General features: G+C 45.7%; 1 protein-coding gene across 6 annotated transcripts in view; it reads right to left on the bottom strand.

The window, feature by feature from the left end:
* Positions 1 to 26414, bottom strand: part of LOC111152612 (A-kinase anchoring protein 13) — a 320098-nt gene that overhangs the window by 30530 nt on the left and 263154 nt on the right. For 4 of the 6 annotated variants that reach the window (XM_022511139.1, XM_022511141.1, XM_022511142.1 and 1 more), the window contains 3 exons: positions 19854 to 20028; positions 5250 to 5317; positions 3272 to 3338 (listed from right to left, as the gene is read on the bottom strand). In XM_022511139.1, the coding sequence (XP_022366847.1) occupies positions 3272 to 3338; positions 5250 to 5317; positions 19854 to 20028 (310 nt within the window). The remainder of the gene's footprint in view (positions 1 to 3271; positions 3339 to 5249; positions 5318 to 19853; positions 20029 to 26414) is intronic. The other 2 variants (XM_022511140.1, XM_022511144.1) reach the window with 1 other exon arrangement.

Here is a 26414-nt window from a genome sequence, read left to right as displayed (position 1 = left end):
AAACCAGAGGTGAGAGAGCCCAGCATTCTGCGCGAGTGCCTATCTAGCCACGTGGGAGGTGCTTGTGAGATTCGCAGACCCCAGCCCTTCTCATCCCTTGTGGGTGGGACCCAGGAGTCCACACGTTTTAGGAGCTCCCCAAGTGATCCTTCTGCACATTGTTTGAGAACGCAGACTCTGACCAATTACTTTAATTTACAGCTGAGGAAAATGCAAAACGCTAGTGTCACCGTTTTGTTCTCATACCGTGCAGGTCTCCTGAACATGCCCAGAGAGGAAGCCGAAGCTCTCATGTTACGCTTGAGTGGTCACCCTGGCATTTGGCTAACAAATTACTTTTCCTTGGTAACTGAGCTCGTGCCCCAGACTCGAGCTGCATGATCTTTCTATCCCCGCAAGTGTCAGGAGCTGCAACAAATAAGACTGGGACGGCTGCTGTGACATTCATGGTCTTGTGGGAGGTTTCTGACTTAATAAAAAATTAACGAAACCATTAATTTCCAATTCAAATTTGACTTAGAGGAAGGTGAGACAATAAAACATCAGAAACACGCTATGTGACCGTATGACCAGACCCTTTTGGCAGGAAGCACACGAGAAGCGTGAGATGTGGGTTTGCTCCAACAGGGAGTGAGTGCAATGGCAGAGAAGGGAATGTGCTGAAGTGTCCAAGGGCCTGGGGCCCATCCTCGGTGTTTCAGGAGAGGAGTCAGAGAGCAGATACTATCTGACGGAGGAGGAGACGCTGGCTCTCGGAGAATGGTATGGATGTGGGTAGGTCGGAAGGAAAACAGGACATTGTGATGAGGAGAACTGTATGAACGAAGGCGGAGATAACCGTGTAGTACAGCACAAGTAGAAGAGAACAAAGGGAAAAAAGGAAAGAGGATGCATATAAAGAATCCGTAGAAAAGGCTGGAGAATCAGAATGAAGTCATGCTATGTAGAACCCTAAAAGTGATAAAGAACAACTGTTTTTTTTTTTTTTTTTTAATTAAAAAAAAATTTTTTTTAAAGTAACCTCCACACCCAGTGTGGGGCTTGAACTCACAATCCTGAGATCGGGAGTCGCACGGACTCAGCCAGCCAGGTGTCCCAAGAACTTTATTTTTAAAGGACAGAATAACGGGGTGAAAATAACAGCTTTCCCTTGTTTGAAGCCAATCCCTACTCCAGTCAGGGAAGTGACGTAATATTTCCGAGCCTCAGTTTCCCTGTGTGGGGATGATGGTAGTAGCCAAAGCTAACACTCTGGAGGCCTACCAGGAGGCCTACTATTAGGTTCTTGACGGGTGTGATCTCATTTAAACCTGACAATCACCCACTGAAACGGTTTTCATCTGTTCAGAGGAGGGATGTAGTAAATGCCCAAGGTCACACGGCTACTGACTGGCAGGGCTGGGACTCAAACCCACACGACTTGAATCCACAATCTGTACTATTCACCACCATACTGCGTCAGGGGGTGTGAAACAGGAGTGAGAATACTTGTGGGGGTCAGAGGTAGCATACATAACCTAACATACAATAGGTATTTAAAACAAAAAAGAAAGATGCTAGTTCTGAAGCAAGGGATAATGTCCAAGAAAAAATGTTTACGGAAGAGTAGACTGGTAGAAGGTAGTGGGATGGTCTGGATCACTGCTTACAGTGGGTGTCGGTCCGGCAAAACCTCTCTTGTAGTAATCTACGAGCAAAGAGTGAGCATCAGCAGACTTAACCCACCTATAGGGAATTCGCACGCTTCTGGAAGAACTCAGAGCAAGTCCGGGTGGAGCGGTGGTCCTCAAGCTTGAGTGTGCATCACACTCGCCCAGACGATCTGTTTGAGCACAGATCACTAGGCTCCACCTCTGGGACTTCTGACTTAGTAGGTGTCAATAGGGCCCAAGAATGTGCACGTCTTAACGATCCAGAAACTACACTTTGAGAAACACTGCCTTAGGGGGAATCCCACATGGGTTCCCGGAGAGCACATGAAGATGATACCCAGTACCGCATTATTTGTGGCGGCAGCTGGAAATGACTTAGATATCCATCTTCAGGGGAACCGATAATTAAATTATGGAACAGGTTTACGGAAGAACGCCATGCAGCTGAATGAAACAGCAGCTCATACCTAAGAACACGCACAGATCATAAGATGACAGACTGAGAAAAAAGAACAAAGAAGGGTAAGTCTTACCTAATACAAGTGCAACACACAAAGCAGTTAAGATATTTTCAGACACAAACATCTGAGCAAAGACAGAGCAGATCACAAGGCTATATGTTAAATAACTATATGGGCACTACGGAGGGGAAGGAAGGAGGTTGGGGATGGGGAATGAGAAAGGGAGAACATTAAGTAAAACCAAAGCGGAGCCTTGCACACGCTGGCTAAAGACAGTACTACGTGAATGACTGAATTCTGTGTACCACTTGAAGTCCTTGGGGAGAAAGAACTATTTACTTAACTTCACAGTTTATAAACTAAATTATAAGCAGTTTATATAAACTAAATTATAAAAAAAATTTTTTTTTAAAGATTTTGTTTATTTATTTGACAGAGATCACGAGTAGGCAGAGAGGCAGGCAGAGAGAGGAAGGGAAGCAGGCTCCCCGCTGAGCAGAGAGCATGATGTGGGGCTCGATCCCAGGACCCTGGGATCATGACCTGAGCCGAAGGCAGAGGCTTTCACCCACTGAGCCACCCAGGCGCCCCTAAAAAAAATTTTTTTTAAAAAGATTTTATTTATTCATTTATTCATTTGAGAATATGAGAGAGGGAGCGAGAACACACAGTGGGGAGGACCAGAGGGAGAAGCAGGCTCCCTGCTGAGCAGAGAGTCTGACACGGGGTTCAATCCCAGGACCCCGAGATCATGACCTGAGCCAATGGTAGATGCTCAACTGACTGAGCCACCCAGGTGCCCCTAAACGAAGAAGCTTCATCAGTAAGATCTCATTTTCTCTGCGCAACCCTGAGGCGCCAAAAACGAGTGTCGCTGTCAACTCATGGAAGAGGAATTTCGAGATGCGTGGGATCACCCGCTTCAACACACAGACACAGGCGCCTTTCAAGCCAACACACATACTAGTCTAGAAGACTTCCAAGGGAGTTTGATGGGGGAATACCAGGCTTTTGGTCAATCACCTGCAGCCCTAACTTACCACAAAATAAATGCTCAAATCTTGATTAAGAATAACAGATGAATATTACAAAAGTGTGTTTAAGTCCTGAACCAGAGAGTCAAGAAGGGCTGAAGGACAGGAGGACTGAGTGACTTACGCTTGCTTCTCATGATGACTGTGGGCAGCGAAGACGTGTCCTGTGCCTGAAGGCTCCCTCTGGGCTGCTGAAGGAAAAAGGAAATAAATAAACACATGAGGACCGCACCCACAATTCTCCTGGGTCAGGTCTCAAGGAGCCCAGAGCAGGGAGAGAGCTCCAGCTTGGCTCGCGGCCGATGGTGCTCGGCATCCCACCCACCACCCCCATGGGCTCTTCACGCGGAATCTGCCAAGCGCCAGGACCCCGCAAAGGCTGCTTCTTCTACCAGGAATGCCCTGTGCCCCTTCGCCCCAGGGTCTCCCTTGATTTCAAGACCACGGGAGAACCGCCTCCTGGGTAAAGCCCCCCATCACCTCCTTTCTTTTCCTCACCCAAGGCAGTGCCTGGCACGCCCTGAGGATCCGGCACAGATCTCCACCTAGCTGCCCTCATTTACGGTCACTGTCGGCCTGCCGTCTTCCCCTGAAGGGCGGCATCTGTGCCTTTTTCATCTCTGTTTCTCCAGTGACCAGCATCAACAAGGCACTAAATGGTCCTTAGGTACGGTACGAATTTCAGTTGAGATTTTTGTTGGGGCACGTGACAGAAACGCTGTGTGTGAGCAATTACAGAGTGAACCAATTTACTCTGAGATAAACTATTAGTGGACACAGGTTACTTCCAAATTAAAAATCGAACTCTCCCTTTTAGGCTATGTTCTCTTATAGGGGAGACGCTACCTCTACCGTCAGCCTTCTACAGAGCCTAGCACATTCCCAATAGCACTAAGTCCCGTCAGATCACAAACTCAGTGCCTGTGGGCTTAGGCGGGCAACAGGAGGAGGAGGCACGGGGGCGGGGTGGGGAGGGAACCCGCACATCCCTGCCAGAACGCGGCAGCCACTCAGCCCCCGGGGATTACGCAGAAACTCTGAGGAGGTGAGAGGTACTGCGGAGAATAGGAAAAAGATTCAGCTGAAAATCGGGAACGCCGGCTACGAGGAAATAACCAGGGTTGTGAGATCTTCCAATTTTTTCAGGAGAAATTAGATACGAAATGGGATTAAAAAACACACAAACTGCATCATCAACAAAAATACTTCGAGAGCCAACCATAACTGGTGTCGATGGGCTGGTAAGATCTGGGGCACAGAAGTGTGTCATTTCTACACCGGCTCAGACTCTCGGACCCTGCATCATCTGGGAACATAGAAATGCAAATTCCTGGGCCCCACCCTGGAGTGTGCAGGGGAGAGGGGAGCAGGGAATGGTCTTTCGGCAGGTCCCCGAGGGGACTCTAACGCACACTCAGTCTAGTGTGAGGCTGCTGTGCAAGACAGACGTCTGCTCTCTGACGAAGCCCACGGCAGGCTGCGCATCGTGTAGATGCAGCTGGAGAGTGCTCCTCTGACAAGGACAGAAGGACATTTATTTACAGGGGACTAGAACACCAAAAACCACGGAGGCTACCTCGAAGGTGGGCCCCCAAACCCACTCTCTCGAAGGGCCATCCGACAAGTGGTGCCCATTACCACACAGCGCGCGCAATCCCTCCCCACGCCGGGCGCTGCCTCTTCCTGCATCAGGTGACCAGAGCCAACTGCTCCGTGCCTTGTGGACACCGGTGCCACGGGCAGGCCACGTCCAACACTCCCCCACCGAGCTCCCTAGCAGCTCAAAGTCCGAGTGCCACCTGCTGCCCGCAGCAGGTGTGTGTGAGCAGCAGGGCGGGCCCGCAGGCATGCTTCGGAGCAAAACCACTTCGACAGCAACACAGAGACGCTCGAAATGCAGAGAAATGTGCATTTAACACAAGATTTCTGAAGCATTTTGTTTTCCAAGAGCCACAGATTCCCAAGTGTGTCAGTGAAGAAGAGACTTGGTCGCTTCTGAGAAGAATGACTGTTTGGTTGTTTTGGTCTCAGGGTTGGTACCAAATGATCACAACAAACAAAAACCCCAACCAGGCCTCTCCCCACCCCAAGGAATGTCTTACCTTCATTTTGACCTTTGCGCAGGAGGCCAGACTTTCTCTGCAGCCTTTGTGGACAAACGCACCGCAACCTGGAAAGCAAGCAAAACCCAAGGTGACTTCGACCAGATTGAGAGATCTGGGACTCTGCTCCCCGCGGCCACAGCCGCCCGTGGATTCCCGAGGAAAGTCACTTGCAGGTCAGAAGGCGGCTCTAACTGGGATTACAGACTGTGGTCCCTGCCAGAAAGCAGGCGCGTGACGTCATGAGGAGGAGGAGAGAGGAGAGCAGATGTGATTTCTGAGTCACCGAAACGAGAAGTCTGGAGCCTCTCAGGCAGGAAGCTGAGCGCTTACCGAGCAAAACGGAAAGTAAAAGTGTCTGCCGTCAACATGGGAGGTCGAAGTCACAAATCCACAAACAGAGCCCCCTGCCAGGACTTGGGATATCCGCATGGCTGTGTCAAAGGCAGAGTGGGAATCGAGAGCCCGTTTATGTCCTCCTGCTTGGGATCGTAACCACCCCGAGCTTCCTCCCGCCCAGCGGAGTCAGGAGACGCAAAACAGAGGTGCTCAGAACCGCCCCAGGCACGTCAGGGCATCCTGACTCGGGATCAAGTGGGAGACTTCCTGAAAGACGGAGGGGAGACCACATCTGCCTATGACACGAGCCTCGCCCTTACTTCTTACTCCCTCGGCGCCCAAGCCACTGACGCAAAAACCCACCCCTCTGGGCCTCAGAAGGGTTGCTGTCAGCTCCTGCTGCTGCTATGAGGTCATAAAACAGAACCACGTCAGGAGGCCAGAGGGGAAGCAGAAACAAACAATGGATCTGTCTGTGGGGACACTGGGTGACGAGAGCCTCTCCAGGAAGGCTCCCTGAGAAAATCAACCGGACACCATTCAACAGGCAGCACCACAGGTCCTGCCCACTTCCGCTCACTCACGGTGGGCCGAGACGCCTCTTCCCATAGGCCCTTTCTCAACAGTTGCTCCCGCCATACCTACTCGGTGCACGGAGCTCTAGTGCCACCTGTCACGTCGTACCGTCATGGTCTCCCAGTGTTCTACAGAGTGCTGCCATCTCTTGCTGAGTCTCTACGTCTCTCTAGCACGGGGCCTGGCTCACGGCTCCTATTCAAGACCTACTAGGTCTCCTCTATCCAAAGGCCAAGTGCCCTGACACGACCTGATTATAAGACGTGAGATGCCAACTCATTAGCACTGACAGGAGCCCAGGAGGAACGGCTATGCAGGACATCTGATTTAGGTCCTGGCTCTGCTAGTTAGGGTGGCACATGCAAGTCGTTCCGTAGTGCCTCAGTTTCCCCATCCAATAAATGAGAGGAGGGTCCACATTCTCTCTTGGGATAATTTTTCAAAGTAAATTCCACTGGAGTGTCCCACAAGGTTCACGCAGCTAAAGACTTCAGCTTCTGTGTCATCTGAATTACCATTAAGGTGGCCCCAGCCACCCCAGAGGTTACGGCCAGGGAAGGGCCCTGACTGGAGAAGCCTTGACAGAGGCCACCACCACCCAGGAGGCTAGCAGGAGCATGTCTGCTTTTGTCAACAGGATGGGCCACAGTCGCAACCAGTCTGGGGTCCTGGGGGTGGGGTGAGGCTTTATTCTGGGCCTTTCCCTCCTAGGCCTGCCTCTGTCCCCATCTAGCTGACCTCTTCTGGCTTCACCCCTCGTGACATTCACTCTCTAGTCACCTTTCTGTTAACAAACCTTAAGGGACACCGAAGTTCCTTTACCAATGGCAGGACGTGGAGAGGCTCTGCTGAGAAAGGCTAACGTTGGTACCAAAAAGAGGAAAATACCAGAAGTAACTCAGTCAAAACCCAGACTGACCAGGAACGCTGGGGTTTCTCAGCAATGTCCCTTTCTGGGCATAAGGAAAGAGACCCCTGGGGAGTGACTCATTCTAATTAGGAAAAGTAAACATTTGGAGGATGTTTCTCTAAAGAACTGGAAACCACTGGCTCTCATTAATTTGTCCAGTTCTTTGTGACTTGAAAATAAGGATCAATTTTGATAAAGAAGTCACTGTTTTACTACTGAGAGAAACAGTAGAACCACACGCAGAAATCCAGGCAACTCCTGAGATGCCAGTGTGGCTCTGCCCTTGTTTGCATTCATGCAACGTCCTATTCCAGGACCCAGACCCCGGGGAAGCCGGGCTGGAGACTTCATGCCTCCCCAGCCAGCAGTCTTCTAGGGAAGTCCCAAAGAGGCAACAGGTGGGCTGGACCGTTTGTCTTCACTGGTTTGTACTTAACTTTGTTTTTGGCCTCTCACCTCCCAGACACTCTTTGGTGGCTCCCATCATCTTTAGGGTAAAGCTCAAATTTCCCACTTGGCTCGATATGGCCTGCCATGCATGAACTTCCAGATGCTCACTGTGTTTTTGGTTGTACCTGTGAGCCCTGAGCAAACAGTCTTTTGTGCTTGTGTCCCTTTCCCTGACTGGGTCGGCAGGACTCACCTCAGTGAAGTCCTGACTCACCCGGGAAAGAAAAGACTTCCCACCGCTGCTCTTCTGGAATTCCACACTGGCCTCCATCACAGTACTGGACTGGCCGCTCTGTTCCACTGGACAGAAAACTCCTTGAGGGAGTCTCACTTTGTCTTTTACAACTTTTAGATCCCTATGCCCAGTTCCCGCCCCACAGTAAGCACTAGATGTCTGAAGAGTGGGGAGAGGTGGGCAGGTGCTCCAAGCTGCTGTACCCACAGCGAGAAGCTCGATATGGTAGTCGAGACAATTCCTACAGTCATGTTCTAGTAAGACAGACACAGTCCCCCGTCTGCACGCTATCCTTACTCGGGGTGCCTGCCATGCAGATGCCGGGTAGCACAGAGCCCCCCCACCAATTCCAATGTCGTAGGTGGCCCATCCTCCCTCTCACACACAGGCTCCCCTCGCCACCTTTCCTCTGTCTTTCACAAATCCCCGCTCAGCTAAAGTGTTTCAGATACCTCTTCTTTAACCCCATTCCTCCTTGTCCCCTCTCAGGAGAACCTCTGGTTTGTCCCTTCTACTTAACAAAATACGCTTTAAAACGTGGAAGATAAGCATATGAGGAAAGCTAACAAATCCATATGCCAGACAAGGAAAACCACACATTCTGAAATGAAACTACATGTACTGCCACTCACTCACCGTGAGGTCCTGACAGTGTTAAAGACTCGTCATAAACCAGTAAGAAAAAGACAAAGATCGCAACAGAAAAGTCGTGCAGACCGTGTACAGGCCGTTCCCAACACAAAACGGTGCCTGATCTCTCTAGAAATCAGAAATGCAAACTAAAACAGCAGAGAAATACCATTCCGTGTCCAACCAGGTCGGATAAAATAAAAGCCTGCCCAGTCCAGGTACTGGTGAGGAAGTGGTCATGCGGGAACTCCCGGCATCCGCCGAGGGACAGAGAAGCTGGTTCCTCCGCTTTGGAGAGCAACTTGGCAACATGCAGCTAAGCTGACAAGGTGCCCGCCTGACGACTTAGCGATTCCCTTGGTGCACAGGGAGGATCTCTGCAGCTCTGCTTGTGACAGAGAGAAACTGGAAATGGCCCAAGTGACTTAGTAGTGGGACGGATCGGATATATTCATAAAATGGAATACCATTTAAGAGAAGTCAATGGTCTAGAGATTGATCAGTTTCAATACTCTGGATCCGCCAGACTTAATGCTGAGAATAAAGCAAATTACAGAATGAGATATGGTACCATTTATGTCAACTAAAAACCAAAAAAAATTAAAACATTTATGTAGGAGATAAAATTACAAAATACAGACTACATATACACTGAATTTATAACAGTGCTTGTCCTTGAGGAGTGAGGAAGAGGATTAGGCAGGGAAATATGGGGGGATTCAACTGTAATGTTTATTTCTTCAAAAGTAAAAAATAATCTGAATTAATAAAATAAGTATATAATGAATATAATAAAATGTTACTACCTCCTCATGTTGACTGGGGCGTACATAGGTCTGTCACATTATCAATGTACTACTTTGTACTAGTATTTAAAAACCAAAACCAAACCCCAGTGCATCACATTCTAATATTCTCCAAAGTTCCTTGGATTTCCTTATACATATTTCCTTAACTTCTAAAGTCAATCATAGTTGCGATAGATTAAAAACAATTTTTCAGTCAGCCTCTCTTGTCTTCTAGTCCAATTACAGAAGTGCATTCTCTTCTCTGCTTTAATGAAAGTCAATAATGTTTTTGACCTCTATGGGCAACAGAGGAGGTGGGGTTTGCCTGAGAACCTGCCACTAATTTCGATCTACAAGCGACCTCTCGGGACACCGGGACACGACCTGTCTCCCCAGTCAGCTCTAACACCAGAGAATTAAGCAAAGGCGATTTCTGAAGAAATCACTTTTAAACAGACTTCAGTAGTCTAAGTCAAGTTTTCAGGCCAGTGTTTGAGATGTGAAAGACAACTCCAACTGATGAACCATGCAAGCAGATGTAATAATAAAGTGTACTTCTAAAAAACTTTTCATACAAATTCACTTTCAGCTGAGACAGGTCCCCAAACCTCTCATGAGCAAGTTGTCCCGGACTCTGTTTGCAGCCACAGTTTTAGTGGTGTGTGGGGTGGTTTAGGAACTCTGGCCTCACTGACATCAGCCAGAGTCACGAGGTTAGAACCTTCTTCTCGGTTCTGGAACACAGACAATTACCAAGAACAGGAGACTCGAAGACACTGTCAAGCTCTCTGCCACAAACGATACCATGTTGTTAGGGAAATCCAAAAATTATTTGGCCTTTTATTTATTTAAAAGAAAAAGATTTCCTAATAGCAGTAAGCAACATGCTTTCATTTTTCAAGGCTATTCAGAAAGGTCTCAGCACAGTGGTTTACGAGAACAGAGTCGGCTCCTAATTAGATTCCTCTGAATTTAAACACAAACAGCTCAACCTTCTTTTTTTCACTACCAGGAGGCATCAGACAAAAGAACATGAAGGAAAACCCACATAACTGGGAAATATCATCTATCTGTTTTTTTTTTTTTTAAACCTCTGCCACCAACCGCCACAGAGCTGTGGTGAGCTGTTTAGATGACACGCTCTCTTTCAGCAGAAAAACAAAAAACAACTGGTAAGAAACTCTGAAACGACGCTTTGAAGGAGGGTAAGAGGAACGGCCCTACCGAACGGTACTGAAATCACAGGACGGCACAGGTACAAGGACGGCTATGAAAGGGAGGAGTCACCTTCTTGAGTTCCGAAGTGAGGGGACTTCCCACCCTGAGTCACTGATCATCCTCAGGAAACATGCTAGGAGTCCTGCCTAGCGGAGGCACATCTGAGCAGCAAAACGGATCCGGGGAAAACCTCCGATCTTTCTCAAGGAACAGGATGAAGGCTTACTGTTAAGGACAGAAAAGTGCAACTGCTTCCTATCATTTCAACCAGAAACTAAAACTAAAACTAAAACAAGCGATAATGGAAACAGCAACAAGCCAGTGTGTATGAGCAACTTGGAAATACATTCTCCAAAATTCTTTCTGCAACTTTTTTTGTTTCAAATCTCTGAGAAGTGTGAAACATGGTGGTTTGGACTGACAGAGCGTATTAGCTACAGGCTAAGCTTTAAGGCACGGAAAATGTTCTCTGTAGCTGGTGTAATAACCACAGAGCTGATGTACAGAACAAGAGGAAAGCCACAGAAGAGAGCCCCACCGCCTTCGCCGAAGGGCTCATGTAACGAGCGCTGGTAAGTGCACCTAAGAATGCCAGTAAACACGAGAGCCCTGCCTGAGTGGGAACTGATGGGCTCCTCTTTCGCCTCCCTTTCCCCTAAGCGACAAATATCTTTCTTTAATCAATTATGTGTATTATACTATCCCACGTAAGCAATGAACTCTACACATCAGAAAACAGCATCCAGAGAGCTGCCTTCCCAGATGAAATCCAAAGCAAAATCCGACCAGCACACACGTTCTGAACACTCTCCTGTTTCCTATTTAGAGTGTAGCTGATCTGCTTGTTTATTTTTTTTAATCAAGAGAAACAACCTACCACAAAAGTACTCAGAAGCTGCTAACACAACAGAAAGTAAATTAGCATCATCTCAAGATCATCTTACATCTGTTTAAAGCAAATAAAATAGAACCACTGACAAGATCTGAAACCCAAACATAATGAATTCCTCACTCTGAAGGACTCCACCACGCATTCCAAAGACCAGATTATTTGTGGCAGCTGGAAAGAACAGCTGATTTTTCAAGGGAAGCTTTATGTAGCTGAAGAAGAAAGAATTGAAAAGACACTCTTTCCTTTCCCCATTAAAGAGACCTAACCCTAAAACAAGAGTCGAATTATGGCTGAGAAAAAAAAGACCTGCCGGATTTCTCCTAAATTAAAATACTTGGGAGTGGTCCTGGCAGGGGGCTTTAGTCTTGGCTTTTGTGGTTTGTTTTCGCCAAACCCCCACCCCCCACCCCACAGCAGGCTGCAAAGAAACTATATGGAGGCTTCACTCTTGCCGTTACCAGTGTCTGTGATCAAGACCATTTCCACGCAAGTCCACATAAAGGAATTCAAGCCTTCATCCAGGATTATGACTTAATTCAGACTGGTCCAGCTGTATACCAGTGGAGTCGAGAGATGTTGATGGGTTTTAAAATGCTCTATCCTGTTGAATGGCTTAGTATATGCATGCAGAGGAATATGTTAAAGGGACTAATGACATTTGGAAGACTGGTGCCCCGTCAGTATCAGCCGCCATCATCTATCAGTACGATGAGCTATGTGGCTGATCTTCCCAAACCATGACTCAAACCTGACCGAGCAGGGGCTTGGGTGGGAGGCTCCAGGAGCTGGCCACAGAGGGTTATGTTAAACCAAAAAGGAAAGCTACCAGGAGGGTAAGTGACTAACTGGAGGGATGCTACATTTCCTGAGACTCCTGGGAAGATCCTGAACATGGGAGGGGATGGAGAAAAGGGAAAAAAAGATTCTGAATCTCCAAATTACTCATATTTTCCACTTCCTGCTAAGATAACAGATGGTGCTTCACACACATAAACATTCATCGCAGGCTCTGTTCTTCAGGAAGCTGGAGAGAATCAGCCGACTGCTTTTGCTCCGTTGGGAAAATGACTACACATTGTTCCCTTGCTTTCAAGCCTTGATTTTTTTCTTCGTGGCAGGCTGCACACTGTCATACACACATCTTAATGCCACCACCAAATGCTGAGCCTATTTCAACACTCCCCCAGGGCTGAGTGCAAAGCTGCAGGGGGCACAGGGAGCGAGCTCTGAGGTGGGCTGGTTTGCGAATGAAACCCAGATTTCTGAACCTTAGGTGCAGAAGAAGGTAACAGTTAGGCCCTATCAAAGTGTTCCTTTTTACTGTCTGATTCTTTCAGTTTAAACTTCAAAAATATTACTCTTTTCCCTTGTTTTTGCAGAGCAGGGAGAACTAAGATAACTTGTGATTTTTGCTAGATCAAGCTATTGCCATAAATCAAAGAACCACTGGCTGAGGATGTTGATACTCCTTCCCCTGACAGACCTCCAATCAGAAAAGTCTCCAGTGATCCCAGGCTGGACTCCATGGGATACTGTGCTTCCAGAAGAAAACAGTTAAGTCAAACAGACCAATCCATAAAAGTTCCACCCCATTATAAGTCTATAAATGGCGTTAGCATAAATCGAGTAGCCAATCTGGTATGTGACTGGTTTCCTCCTTTAAAAAGTCTTGAGTGAGAAATACAGTGAAATGCCATCAAATGTGTAAAATATTCAGGATGGCTTTTCGAGTCACAATTTTAACATTTACTTTTAAAGACAGCAAATGAAAACAATGAAGTTGCTTTAATGGATCTAAAAATCAGAATTAGAGCTGCAATTCATGGAACTACCTCAGCATCTAATTTACACTCCTGTATTTCGTTTTGCGTACACAATATGGGGACATCCTCGTTCACACAGATGAGTAGGTTCCAAATATTAGCAGTTTAAAAAATGGCTTTCTTTGCAATCACATTTTATTCTTCAATTAATTAGAAATAGGAGGAAAAATGCAAACAGTAGGTAGGCTGATAGCTGAAGTTAATATGTTAATGTTGGGCGTCTGGGTGGCTCAGTGGGTTAAGCCTCTGCCTTCAGCTCAGCTCACGATCTCAGGGTCCTAGGATCGAGCCCCGCATCGGTCTCTCTGCTCGGCAGGTAGTCTTGCTTCCTCCTCTCTCTCTCTGCCTGCCTCTCTGCCTATTTGTCATCTCTCCCTGTCAAATGAATAAATAAATAAAATCTTTAAAAAAAATACTACTGTGTTGATGTTAGTATCTGGTTATATTTTGGCATGTGGATTTTTAATGCAAGTTTAAAATTAGTTTTTTATATATACATATATTTATTCAAAAATCCATAGAACTTACAAAACAGTTCCACCGGGGGAGAAAAAAAAATCGAAAACCACTACTCTATCAAACTATTTAATTACTACACAGTCTTGTGGCTGATAACTTAAGTCTACGAGTCTTAAACCTCCCACATTTAGTTTTTTTCAGTACAAGAACCCACACAAGTGATTCTTCAGGGGTCCCTCTGGTATCCTGGAGCCACAGAAGTTTCCAAGAGGTATCCCAGATCACCCTCTCCAAAGGAAATCCTAGTGCACACTATTCCAACAGCGTGAGTGGTTTCACAGTCTAGGAAGACTGGATATGCTTCCTCATGGAGGGAGCCCAGCAAAAGAGAAACTCCACGTACATTTGACAGGAAGAGGTATCGAGAAAACAAAAAAGGGCTCGATACCTGTGGTTAGCAGAAGTACATTGTCCTACATCACAGCAGATATTTTTGCTATCTGACAATCAGTGCCATGCCAGCTGCAGGTTTAATTCTGAGCCATTATAGTCTAATGTAGGCTAAGAATTAATATAGCGAAGGAGGGTACAATTCAACTGCTTCAACCTATAAAAAAACATATATATATATAGACACACATATATATATATGTAAAATCAATGGCGGGGCGCCTGGGTGGCTCAGTGGGTTAAAGCCTCTGCCTTCGGCTCAGGTCATGATCCCAGGGTCCTGGGATCAAGCCCCACATCCGGCTCTCTGCTAAGCAGGGAGCCTGCTTCCTCCTCTCTCTCTGCCTGCCTCTCTGCCTACTTGTGATCTCTGTCAAATAAATAAAATCTTAAAAAAAAATCAATGGCAGTGGAAGATAAAACATTTACTGAACATAAACTAGAAAACCTTTCCAACCTGAATTTAAATTGAAAAGTTGTCTGGAGCCAGTCATGGCAGGAGTCATCTATCTACTATAACCAGAAACCAATGGTTCCCACTGTTCCCTACAGCACAAAGGAAAAGATTCTTTGGGTCTTCAAAGAAGATTTTCCATCTCTTCCATCCCTAACTCTTCTGATACTACTTCACATCTGTTTCAGGACTGTGAGTCTGTGGAATCGACTACGTTGCTTCTTACTCATGCTGGTGCCATCAGTAACAGTTAAAGAGCAGCTCTCGAGTCTCCTGCCACGCTGTTTTCTGGTATCGTTTTGCTCTTTGTCCATTAAGTTCTTGAATCAAATACTGACATATTTTGCTCTTTCATCAGAGACCAGCTGACAACCAGAAAAATCTTTAAGTTATTACAGATCCAATGTGATCTTCGGTTTTGCTCGAACTTCGTTTTTGCTTGAACCAACTATATACAAAGCACAGTCTTAAAAGACTCAAGCAAGACAGGAGAATAAACTAAAAAGTCTCCCTGATCTCTCCTCCTCTCTTCCTTTAAACTGATACTAGTTTGGGGTATGTCCTTCTAAATATTCTTGCTTATTTATAGAAACAATGACTGTTCACTTGTTTTCTGCAAATTCAGATCATACGTACAGTTCTACCTGCTGCCTTTTCAACTTTTTTTTTTTTTTTTTAACCTTTTCAACTTTTGATCAGAGTGTCCTGGAGATCTGTTTGTGTCGGCAGAGTTATCCCGGGGGCTGGCAGACCGTGGTCTGTGGGCTGAATTCAGCCCACGTCCATTGTGTGAATAGAGTTTCACAGAACACAGCCACGTTCACTTTCCAGGCCTCATCTTGGGCTGCCCCTATGTGTGCTCCAGGAGCAGAGTCAAGTTGCCGCAACAAAGACCTGCAAAGAGCCCAGGACCCCTTCTGCCAGCTCCTCTACAGAAAGAGCTCGCTGACCCTCGGTCTGGTCTTTGTAGTATCAGCTCCAAATTCCATCTAACCAATATACAATATTTTATTGATGGCTATTTATTTAGTTCAAGTTTCTCTGCGTTACATATAATGCTGCAATGAGCAGGTACCAAGGTTTTTGAAGAGTTTTGAGAACTCTTCTCAAATAACACAGTGTAAGCAACTTGAGGAACGCGCCTCTCATCTCATTATTCCTGCCTCTGAAAAGAAAGGACAACCATGTCATGTAGCCGAGGTGCTAAATATGGCTACGGGGCAAATGTATTAAAATATATAAGCACATCAAATTAGTGTGTTGCACACCTCACATTTACAAAATGTTATGTATCAGATATATTCGACTGGGAAGAAAAAAAGGTCCCTGACACATACTGCCGCTCAATAAATATTTCTCCACCAAGGGCTTCTGAATGGATCACAGTACCAAACACAGTGCTTGACAGAGACAACTGGTCTTTGTGGAAGAATTTCAGTTAAGATGAGGAACGCAAGCACATAATTATTGACAGTTAAATGTCAAAAATAAAGCCAGTCTGCAGTCCTAAGAGTTCCTAGAACATTCACCCAGCTCTCCCTTTCCTAAAGCAGGGGACAGAGTGGAAGTTGTTTTCTTCCTTTGTAAACAGAAATCACAACTGTCCAGCAATGGTGTGGAACAGTAACATGTCTGAAAAATCTCCACGAAGATCCTTCCGGGGCTATTTTTATTCCTGAAATGTTATTGTCATTTTTCAGATCGACCCCTTAGCTGTTCTGTTCTTTCATTAGAAATTCTATTTATTTCAACCTCTTAATAAGCCTCAACATTTTCCCGTTTGTGCCTTTGCTAACTTCCTCATGGCGGTTGACTTCCTTATGTGGTGTCTGTGTATTTTCTTTCTTTTCTTTTTTTTTTTTTAATTTATTAGAGAGAGAGAGAGACAGAGAGAAGTGTGGGTGCGAGTGCAGGGAGGGGTAGAGAGGGAGGGAGAGAGACAATCCCAAGCAGGCCCAGCGCAGAGCCTGACATGGGGCTTGATCCCATGACCCCAAGATCATGACCTGAGCTGAAACCAAGAGTCAGATGCTCAGATGACCGACCGAGTCACCCAGGCGCCCATGCAGTTTAACTGAAAGCTCAGTTTCAGCTTTACAGGACCTCTTTCCTCCCGTGGGAACCTCCAGCCAGCCTGTCTTGTCAGTGTGACCCTGCAGGGCTGGTCTGTGTTTGTGTCAGCGGAGGTTCCTTAGTGTTTACCGTTCTCAGATTGGGATTTCATTCAACCACTTGTGAAAACTTTAGTTTGGAGTATGGATGGTGTGAATTTGGACCCCAGGTTCACAGATAGTGCAAAATTCTCACTCAGAGTCCTGGGAGAAGGCAGGCACGTTTCCTTGCTGCTTCGGAAGGGCCAGGCGGTGGAGTTTTTCCAAGTCGTTCAGCACAGATGTTACCGTCTCTAAAGCTCTCAGTTTTATCCGGGGTCTGAGCTCCAGCTCCCACTATGTGCCCTGGGGCCGGATATCCTGCTCCCTACTAGGAAGGCTCTTTAGTGCTCTGATTCTGAGTTTCTTCAGGGATTTTCCTTTCTGCAGGCTTGGCTATGTATTTTTTTTTTTTTTTAAATATATTGCACTGGATATTTCTACTTTATAGCAGAACATAAACTATGTTCAGTCTGCTTCACTGAAGTTCTCTGAGTAGCAATTTCATACTGTCCAATCAAGAGACAGGAGGTCTTTCCGTTTTTCTCTGAGACTAGTGCTCCTCAAATGGAGAACAGGCACTTTGCAGGAGGGTTACACAAAAGGTTCTTTGGGATACGGGAGGAAGGTTTTACAGCTTTCATTTATATTGACTTTAAAGAGAAATAGAATTGATGTAGACGATACATTGGTGCCTCACTCAGCCCCTATGTTGGGAAGCTTCACTTTACACATGCTAGAGGTTTCCAGAGGTGAGAGCACTCGAAAGGGGCTAGGACAGCGGCACCTGTCCTCATTCTCATCCCTTCAGCATGCTGTGATGAATGGAAATGTATAGGGGTTCAATGCAGTAAGCTTATGGATTATATTAGTTCCAACTAGAATAAAATGAGAAAGTAGCTTACAAATTCCTGCAAAGAAACCACTGACCTAAGACAGTATTATTAATAAGACTAATAACCAGCAAACAAAAAAATGGCAAATCTGAATTCTCCTATTCCTATAATAGTTTTCTTTTCTCTCTTCTTTCCTTCTTTCCTTTCTTCCTCTCCTCTCCTTCCTTCCTTTCTTTCCTGCCACCCCCCCTTTCTGTATTGGGCCAGGGTGGGGGGAGGGAATCTTAAGCGGGTTCTACTTCCAGCACAGAGGCCAATGCAGGGCTCCATCTCACAACCCTGAGATCGTAACCTGAGCTGAAATCAAGAGTCAGATGCTGGGGTGCCTGGGTGGCTCAGTGGGTTAAAACCTCTGCCTTCGGCTCAGATCATGGTCCCAGAGTCCTGGGATCGAGCCCCGCATTGGGCTCTCTGCTCGGCGGGGAGCCTGCTTCCTCCTCTCCCTCTGCCTGCCTCTCTGCCTACTTGTGATCGCTCTGTCAAATAAATAAATAAAATCTTTAAAAAAAAAAAAAAAAAGAGTCAGATGCTTAACCGAATGAGCCACCCAGGAGCCCCTAGAATGAGCTCTTTGTAAGTACAGGACAGGCCAAGCATGTAATTCTTGCATCAAATATACATGCCCTGTGCAAGTAGTCTAACAACGTTTTAATGATACATGAACATACTAAAAAGTGCTTGGTGACGACTGTCCTAGGCAACCAAGTTATTCTGGTACCAAGGAGCTGTGTCAAGTGGCTAAGAAACTAACCAGAGGACATTTGTGGGGTGTCCCAGGGAAGAGCCTCATAGAACCTGGGCCCCAAAATAAATATGCAGGAGGTAGCAGACAGTGGTGGCCTCTGGTTTTCTAGAGGGCCCATAAAACTTAGCACTATGCTGCAATGCTCCTTCTCTTAGTGAGTCGTGTAGGAAGGATGTAAATGTGTGTGATATACACAAAGATCTCAATGAGAGCTCCTCCCACGAGCTGGTGGTTTATTTAATAGGACAGTACAACAAACAGTGCTACAGACAACATTTGGGATATAATAGATCCACAAAAGTCATCTTGAAAGAATGTGATCATAAAGCCAGTCATTCAGAAAGTCACGACAACTGTGGCAGCGACAAGCTGGGTTGCGGACTAGCTTAACTGGGTGGAAACCATTTTTTGCAGTAGCTTTGAGTCTGCTCAAACAAGCTTTTAAAAACTTCAACTTCCAGTAAGTTAATTATTTTTGGTAACAAATCACTTTGGATACTCTGCACAAATGACTGAGAACAAGACAAGGTCATGATGTCCTGATCGTCTGAATCCGTCACTATTTTGTCTGATGTGGGTATAGGGAGAACACGGTGATAATCACCTTGGCCTCCGGGGTGACCGGGCTGGGCCTGGAGTGGGGCTGGATCTCCAGACTGTCCCTTCTGGGCACGGCAGCCTCGCTGACTTACCTTGGTGTGCACTGCCAATATTACTTTCTCTCTATCCGATGACCGCGTTTTTGAGACACAGTGCCTTCGAGCAGGGTCTGTGGGCCAGATCCATCCCACAGCCTATTCTTATATGGCCCATACACTACTAATGGTTTTTACATCTTTAAATGGCTGGACGGGGGGGGAATAAAGATGAGTACTTTATGCCACGAAAACCACATGATTCCAGGTTCACCACTGGTGAAGTCTTACCGGAACACAGCCACGCTCACTGGTCTGTGTGCTGGCCAGGCCGCTTCTGCACGACAGCAGAGGTCAGCAGCGGCGCAGGGACCGTCCAGCTCACGGAGTCTAAGATATGTGCTCATGGCCTTTGACAAAAAAAAAGCTAGCCATCCCCTGCGCAGTATCTTATCCAACCCAGGACCTGGGCTCAGTTCATAGACTTGGCTTTAAAGGTGGCTTGAAGGAGGTCAGCCCCTGGACAGCATGGGACATTTCGGCACATGCGCAAATGTCTTCTCTTGGCAGTCACCGTGACCTGACGCTGGGAAAGGGCTGAAACATCTGCCAAAGTACCAGAATAAGAACTGAGCGCGTAGAACTGGACGAGGGACTGCTGTGTCGCTTTAGAGTTTGAGGCTGGGGGCTGTTTCGACACAGACACAGACCTCTGGGACAGGCAGTGGCTTGGGGGCAACAGAACAGAATATAAGAAATTGGGGCTCTCTGTAAAAATGCACCGGCTGCATGTTCTACATTTGGAACTGACGACACACGGATGTTTCAGACAGACTAACAGGCCGACTTCCCCACACACACCAGGAAGGGACATGGGTAGATGGACGGGAAACCCGGAATAAGCTTTCCCGAGCCCAGAGCGCCGCGCCTCGCAGGAAGACGGGTGCTGCTTACCTGCACACGTGTAGGCATCCTTGCTGGTGAAAGGCTTCACGCACTGGCTACAGCTGATCGGACCCACGACAGGGATGGAACTGAAAGTGTGCCCGTTGACCGTCTTCTTATCCTTTTCTTTCTCCTTCAAATCTTTCTCCTTCTCCTTGATCTTCTCTTTCTCTTTCTCCTTTTCCTGCCAAAGAAAAGAACCAAGAGTTAACGGAACACCAGAGGCCCTCCTCTCACCTGGGCATCCAGGTGCATGGGGTCACTGGTGTGTGATGGTGAATGCTTTGGAAAAAAGTTAAGAGCACTATCCTGGGCAATGGTTTTTCTAGGTTGTGAGCATTCCGGCTCCACTGAAAACGCTATGGGAAGATGCGTTCACATGATGGACACAACATCCCAGGACCAGCTCTGGGAAGAGGCTTCTGGATCAGGAGGAGGGGACTCTGCGGTGGCCTATGAGCCCTCCTCAGCAAGCCCAAGCGCAGCCCACGGAGGAAGCCAGCAACGAGCAGAGGGCCAGCTGCAGGAAGGGGGCAGAAAGGACTGCAGCCATTCTCGGAGCAGCCTCGGGGAAGGAAGACGATGGGATGGCAGGAAGCCTTCCTCTGGGATTCCTCTCGGACTTCCTCTAGCCGGAAGTATTAACTGTCCCCGACATACACATATACCGTTGTTGTCACCTAAAACAATTCCTGCAACACGGGCGCCACGAAGTTCATGATCATGACAACTACTAAACGCCTTACACTTTGAGTCAACGCCATCTAAGTACAAGACTGCCTCAGTCTCTGTAACTCTGAAGTGTGCAGGGAGGGCATCACGCTTGTGCGATTGAGAAGATAAAGATAAGTATCAACTACAATTCTGAACAGCTGTTATGTGCCAAGAACGACAGCAGGCGACTTGCACATATTTTCTCCTAACAACCCAGTGAACTACTGGTTATTATCTCCACAGCACATCTGAGGAGACCAAGGCTCTGAGATGTTTAATAGTGTGTCTGTGGCCACACGTCAGTAACGGCCCGTGCTGGAAAGAAGATCCAGATCTGGCTGACTGCACAGCTCTCTCATTCACGACACTCTACCGCCAGGGGCTGGCGAGGTGTGTTGACTCACAACTGGTAGTCAACATCATGACCCAGGCCTCCCGACATCCTAATTCAGAGCCCATCCACTGTACCGAACTGGCGAGTGCTGGTGAAGTCTGATTCATGCACAGTCCTTGGTTAACAGAACAAGTATAATAAAAATCTAAGAACCAAACTGCTACACTTTAGAGCTGTAAAAATTAAGGAGAGAGGGAGAAAAAGTATTTCACTTTACATAACAGGAAACTGTTCTGAGTGACAATCAGTAACCACTAAAGTACATAATAGTCTAATAACAATCAATAACAAGTGGAATTTTTTTCAAATAATTTCTCTCTTAACTAAATTTTGCTGCAGGCGTCTCTGCACATAAACATTAAACCGAAAAGCATCTGCCTCTTTTGCTTCAGAAAGCTAAAGTGTGCTCCAAGACTTGGAAAAAACCTTCTATGGCAACTAACATTCTCTCAAGCCTTCCAATGCTCATCAAACCCAAATAAATAATAAATAATACCCTCGTCCTTTGCAATTAGCCCAACTAGTTCTTCCAAGAATAAAAACAAAACAATAAACTCCCATCGTTTCTTTCTCTGTTTATTAGAATTTAGTGCTGTAAAGAAGGCAGGCTCTTACCTCTCCATGTCCTATGTATTTCACTGTTATGAAGGGTACTTCAGGAACCCGACCCCATTTTATCGACATGACTCGACCCCCATGCCAGGAAATGTGCTACAGAAGGAGGGGCTCATGCCGGCAGGGCAGAGCTCAGCAGCTTTGAGCTGCCATCAGAGAAACCGTAAGAGGAAGCCAGGGACTGGTTGAGAAAGGGAAGGAGGGAGGGCTGAGGCTGCTGGTTTCCTTAAGATGGGCTTAACTATTTGCATGCTGCCAGCAAAGCCAACTACCCTAGTTACAGAGGACACGGGAAATGAAACAAAACGAATTCCCAAAACACAATGTGTGTCCGGACGGTGCTCCGGCTGCAAGATGGGACACTCTGGGAGGACCGCGGCCAATTGTGGACACTTAGAAGTTAAGGAACACATCTACTTCGGAAGGCTTCTCATTACGTCGAATCATAATGTGTGCTTCCCAAGAACAGTGTGCGGTGAACCTGGTGGTAGATTTCGCCTGCGGTCAAGTGATGACCAGCTTGTTTTCTCAAGTGTGACTTTTCCACATTCAACAACATGAAGAAGTAGGGGCTGCTGGTATTTCAGGGACGGCTGCAGGAAGTAACTATACCGGGGTACTAAGAAGGAAAATGAGTTCTCGCGTCCCCCCACCTACCATCTCTGACAAACAGTTACAATGAGAAGAGCAGAGAGCGCTCCTGACAACTGTGAAGCAAGCCGTTGTGAAGTCACCCTCGTGCTGCAGACCTCTGATCGGAGAAGGAACCAGAGAACCAGATTCACACAGACTTCAGCCTTTGCAAACACTCTCTAGCGGGCACCTCTGTTAGGCTCACGGGTTTACTTCTCCCCTAGGGAGCACAGGCCCAAGAAAGCAGAGCCCCACTGCAGCAGCTCTGCAGGAACGCAGCCCTTGCCCCCAAAACGCCCACTTCAAGTCAGAGTAAGAATTTCTGTAGAACGTCTCTGCCCATCTCCTAGTTGTCTGTGAGGAGGGAAGCTTGAGGAAGAACATCGGTGTAACAGGGTGGTCTGAAGGGGCTCACCCCACTCCCTTTGTGAATGGGATCACCGTGCACATCAGCGTTTCAGTACTCTGTAGCAAGCAAACGTACTGAACAGGAAATGGTACTATCAGAAGACACTAACTAAAAGACAAAAGCAGAACCTGCCAGTCTTCCTGTTAGACTTCCTGTTTGGGCTTTACCCCTTTGGAAAAAAACACCGAATACATTTAATTACTCATTCCAGATACTGCTAATTTTTAAAAGCACATATGAAGGATCAGTACTCAACTTCTCCAACCCTATATCCATCTATCTACCTGCCTATCTATCTAGATATATGTGTCTATCTCAGTACTACAGGCAAAATATGAATAACTTTTTTGGCTCCTTTTGGCTCCTTACCATCTTACTTAAGAATTGCGACACACAGATTAACTTTTAATTTTAAGCACATATAATAGATTAACATAATAATTAAGAGACTCTAAAGGCAACAAGTATAAACTATTTTTACATGAATACATACATCATGCTTAATTATAAGGAAAGCAAAATTTTCCAAACCGTTCGTAAAAACTTTACTAAGAATTTATAGGTGGCAATTTAATATATCTTCAGTAAATGCTTACATTTTTCCTTTAAAAGAAGTAGGAACGATTACATTGTACAAATAGGTTAATAAAAGTAGATCAGATGATCTCTAATAGCAGGTCTTTTAAAAATAATTTAAAATTAGTAGAATTCTACCATTTTCATTAAAAAAACTAGCGTTAATGTCTACAGTAGCACTTTCAGTTGTTTTTAACATTATGGAGAAAGAACACTCTACAGGAAAAACTGAGTCAGCATCCTCACACTAAGAAAATACTCATTTATTTTTGTCATCATTTAGAGAATAAAACAGTTCTGTGCGGTAAAGCTCTACCACAGGCACTATGGCATATTAAGTCAGAGTATTTAATGGATCTTGGCACTATTTCCCCTATTTCTACTATCTTTTGGTACATTCACAAAAGCGAGCTCTTCTACATGAAAGGCGAGTCTCAACCTTCTTGATGTGTTTGGCCAGTGGGGCATTTTCCTGAACACCTGATAATGTGAAGTAAGGATTGCCATCCAGGTTACAGATTTCTATTTTTTTTTTTTAATTTATTTATTTGAAAGAGAGAGAGAGAGTGCACAAGCAGGGAGTGTTGGGGGGCAGAGGGAGAGGGAGAAGCAGACCCCCGCTGAGCCCGGAGCCCAACACAGGGCTCCATCCCAGGACCCTGAGGTCATGACTTGAGCTGAAGGCAGCTGCTTAACACTGAGCCACCCAGGTTTGTAATTTTTTTAAATAAATAATTTGTATTTTTTTCAAGACTTTATTTATTTATTTGACAGACAGAGATCACAAGTAGGCAGAGAGGCAGGCAGAGAGAGAGAGGGAAGCAGGCTCCCTGCTGAGCAGAGAGGCCGATTCGGGGCTCGATCCTAGGACCTGAGCCGAAGGCAGAGGCTTTTTAACCCACTGAGCCACCCAGGTGCCCCCAGATTTGTAATTTCTTGAGAGTTTCCACTGCCAGAGATAGCACGAGCCCCCAAAGACCAAATGTTGAAGCCACATGTGAAAGAGGAACCAGTTTCGTTGCAAAACCGTGCTGTCGTTTTGACAAAGGAGATGCTCGGACACAAAGGTCAACTGATACGGACGGCCGGGGCTGACGGACTCTGCTCTAACAATTTCCTTCTTTCCTCCTGCCTTTTTCTCACTCCCTACTAGCAAGCTCCAGTCCTTTGAGTTATTGAAAAAGTTATAAAGACACTGTTTAGTAACAGTTAGATTTTGTTTGAGTGAGCATGAAATGAAGTGTGCTAATTGCTAGAAGTCAGCCCACAAAGAGGTTATTTAGTTAATATTACCTAGTTCTGTGGCCTAAAGCTAGTTCTCTGGGCTTCAGTTTGTAAATAAGGAGGATGAGACTTTTTAAAAGGTCAGGTTCCAGTTTCTAAATTTGATCTTACATGGTTTTGTCTATGCCTGTTTGTATTCCCTTATTAATGTGACCTGTGGTGGAGTCACTGCCCTGCACTGGAAATTGACGTCACTGGGGAGATGCACAGAAAGGGAACTCTCCACTTATTTATTTACCGGTCTTCCAATTGAAGATCCCACATTTTAAAAACAGAATAACAAAAACACCAAACATATGTGAGAATGTCCAAACAGATCATAAAATTTCTCAAAAGTAAAGATGAAGATCTTTAGTTCTTTAGGAGCACCTGGCAGAATGCTAAGACCATCTACAGAAGTCCTGTGATAACAGCCGGCTAATTTATACTGGTCTTGGCAAGGAGGTTTTCTTTTGTTCACGCCAACCAGTGTCCAAACCAGCAGTGGTAAGTCAAACACATACGGCTCTTATTTTAAGCCTTGCTGCCAGCCTGTGGAACACTGATGAACATTCTGCCCTCTTTAACCTGGATTTTTTAAATGATAAAACAAGGATATGTCTGAAGTTAATACTTGTATATATGATTATTCTAGAAACAGTTTGCTAGACTCCTTGCATTTTTTCCTGTTTTCCTCCTGACTGGCCCACCTTCTTCTTCTTCTGTACCTGGGCAGGAATGAAAGCACAATTCTGGTGGCAGGTTTTGTTGAAAAATTCCTGTGAGGCCTGAACCTAGCATTTACTAAAAGAAAGAGATCTTATTTTACAAAATCTTGTAAAATGCATTGGCTCTACTTCTACCAACCCACTTAATGAAGGGCTTAGAAAGCTTGTTGTATTTTGTTGGCGGGGGGGGGGTGTACTTTTACCATAATACACTTGAGTTCAGTGTTTGTTCATTCTCTTACTTCTATGTATGTACATACCATGCACAAGTATACACGCATATATGTAGTGATTCCCTGGCAAGAGCTCTTTTGCTGATTTCCATGTAAAAGCTTTTTTTTTTTTTTTTTTTTTTTTAATTTATTTTGCTGGAGTCTGGGTGGGTGGGTGAATGGAGTACAGGGGAAGCGGGAGACAGAAAGTTTTTTCCCACTGATCTGACACTAAATTGGTTTTGGTTTTGCACTGGGAATCAGTGTAGTAAAAGTAACTTCTTGTCTTCCTTTTTTAAAAAAATACATTGAAAAAAATTAGAAGAGTAGCTATCTCTATATGGCATTATTACAGGTGGTTTTTATCTTATTTTTACATTTTAAATATTCCTATAAGTATGAAAAAAATAGACAAAAAATGCTGAGGTACTTTAACATAACCTCACTCACTAAAGAGCGTTCACTGCCATGTGCGGATCCAGTTGGGACTAGACCTAGGAACCCACTTTCATTTTTAAAGTTCTTGTAATTCTCTGTGGGACACTCTAACCTCTAAAACAAACATAATATTTATATTTATAAATATTACTTATAGATTTACTTTTATACTATATTTATATTATAATATATATTTTATAAATATTTATATCTGATATTTAAATATATCAAAAAATCCCCTGATCTTGGCATCAAATCCTCCAGGTACATTTTATTTATTTATTTTAAAATATTTTATTTATTCATTTCTTTATTTGAGAGCAAGCAAGCAAGTGAGCACACACGAGGCGGGGGGTGGGGAGGAGAGGGAGAGGGGCCAACAGACTCCATGCTGTTCGGAGCCCGATCTCGCAACCTCAAGATCATGACCTGAGGTGAAATCAAGAGTCAGAGGCTTAACCAACTGAGCCACCCAGGCGCTGCCCCCCGGCTTTTGGGTACGTTTTAAACCTGGTTTACCAATTAGAGCATGTGCTTAAGATCTGAAGCCACCGCTGGGGGCACAAACCCCGATACAGCAGCTCACTC

Source organism: Enhydra lutris, unplaced genomic scaffold (assembly GCF_002288905.1).
Source record: "Enhydra lutris kenyoni isolate GAN:26980312 unplaced genomic scaffold, ASM228890v2 scaffoldscaffold29, whole genome shotgun sequence".
Lineage (NCBI taxonomy): Eukaryota > Metazoa > Chordata > Mammalia > Carnivora > Mustelidae > Enhydra > Enhydra lutris.
Note: the sequence above shows the minus strand (reverse complement) of the source record. Positions and strands in the feature narration are given on the sequence as shown.